The sequence below is a fragment of the Penaeus monodon genome, chromosome 29 (assembly GCF_015228065.2).
Source record: "Penaeus monodon isolate SGIC_2016 chromosome 29, NSTDA_Pmon_1, whole genome shotgun sequence".
Lineage (NCBI taxonomy): Eukaryota > Metazoa > Arthropoda > Malacostraca > Decapoda > Penaeidae > Penaeus > Penaeus monodon.
In genome coordinates this window covers 2,236,838-2,237,164 of record NC_051414.1, presented here as the reverse complement: position 1 = coordinate 2,237,164, position 327 = coordinate 2,236,838, and the positions used below count along the sequence as shown (strand labels likewise).

At 23.9% G+C, this 327-nt stretch overlaps 1 protein-coding gene across 1 annotated transcript in view; it reads right to left on the bottom strand.

The window, feature by feature from the left end:
* The window catches only part of LOC119591619 (cytoplasmic dynein 2 heavy chain 1-like), a 47,711-nt gene that overhangs the window by 38,706 nt on the left and 8,678 nt on the right, over positions 1 to 327 (bottom strand). The window contains 1 exon segment of the mRNA XM_037940373.1: positions 126 to 172. Within this exon segment, the coding sequence (XP_037796301.1) occupies positions 126 to 172 (47 nt within the window).

Below are 327 nucleotides of genomic sequence, written 5' to 3'. Positions count from 1 at the left end.
AAAAGAATAATACTTACAAAAATTCCTGATACTACGATCATTAATTCTGATATCAATAACAACAATAAAAAAAAAAAAATAGCCATAATCATAATTACAATCAACATAACCATCATTATAATTACTGATAACTAAAACCATTACAACCAATGAAGATAGTTTAGCATTAACACTATAATCAATAAGAACAAACATTAACTCAAATATAGTTAAAAAACAATAAAAGCCACATAAAACCTTAAAGTGATAGTATATTGAAGGAACGTTTAAACTATAATACTTATGCTATTTCTCATGAACTGACCTATGTATTACTTTAAGAAGGAA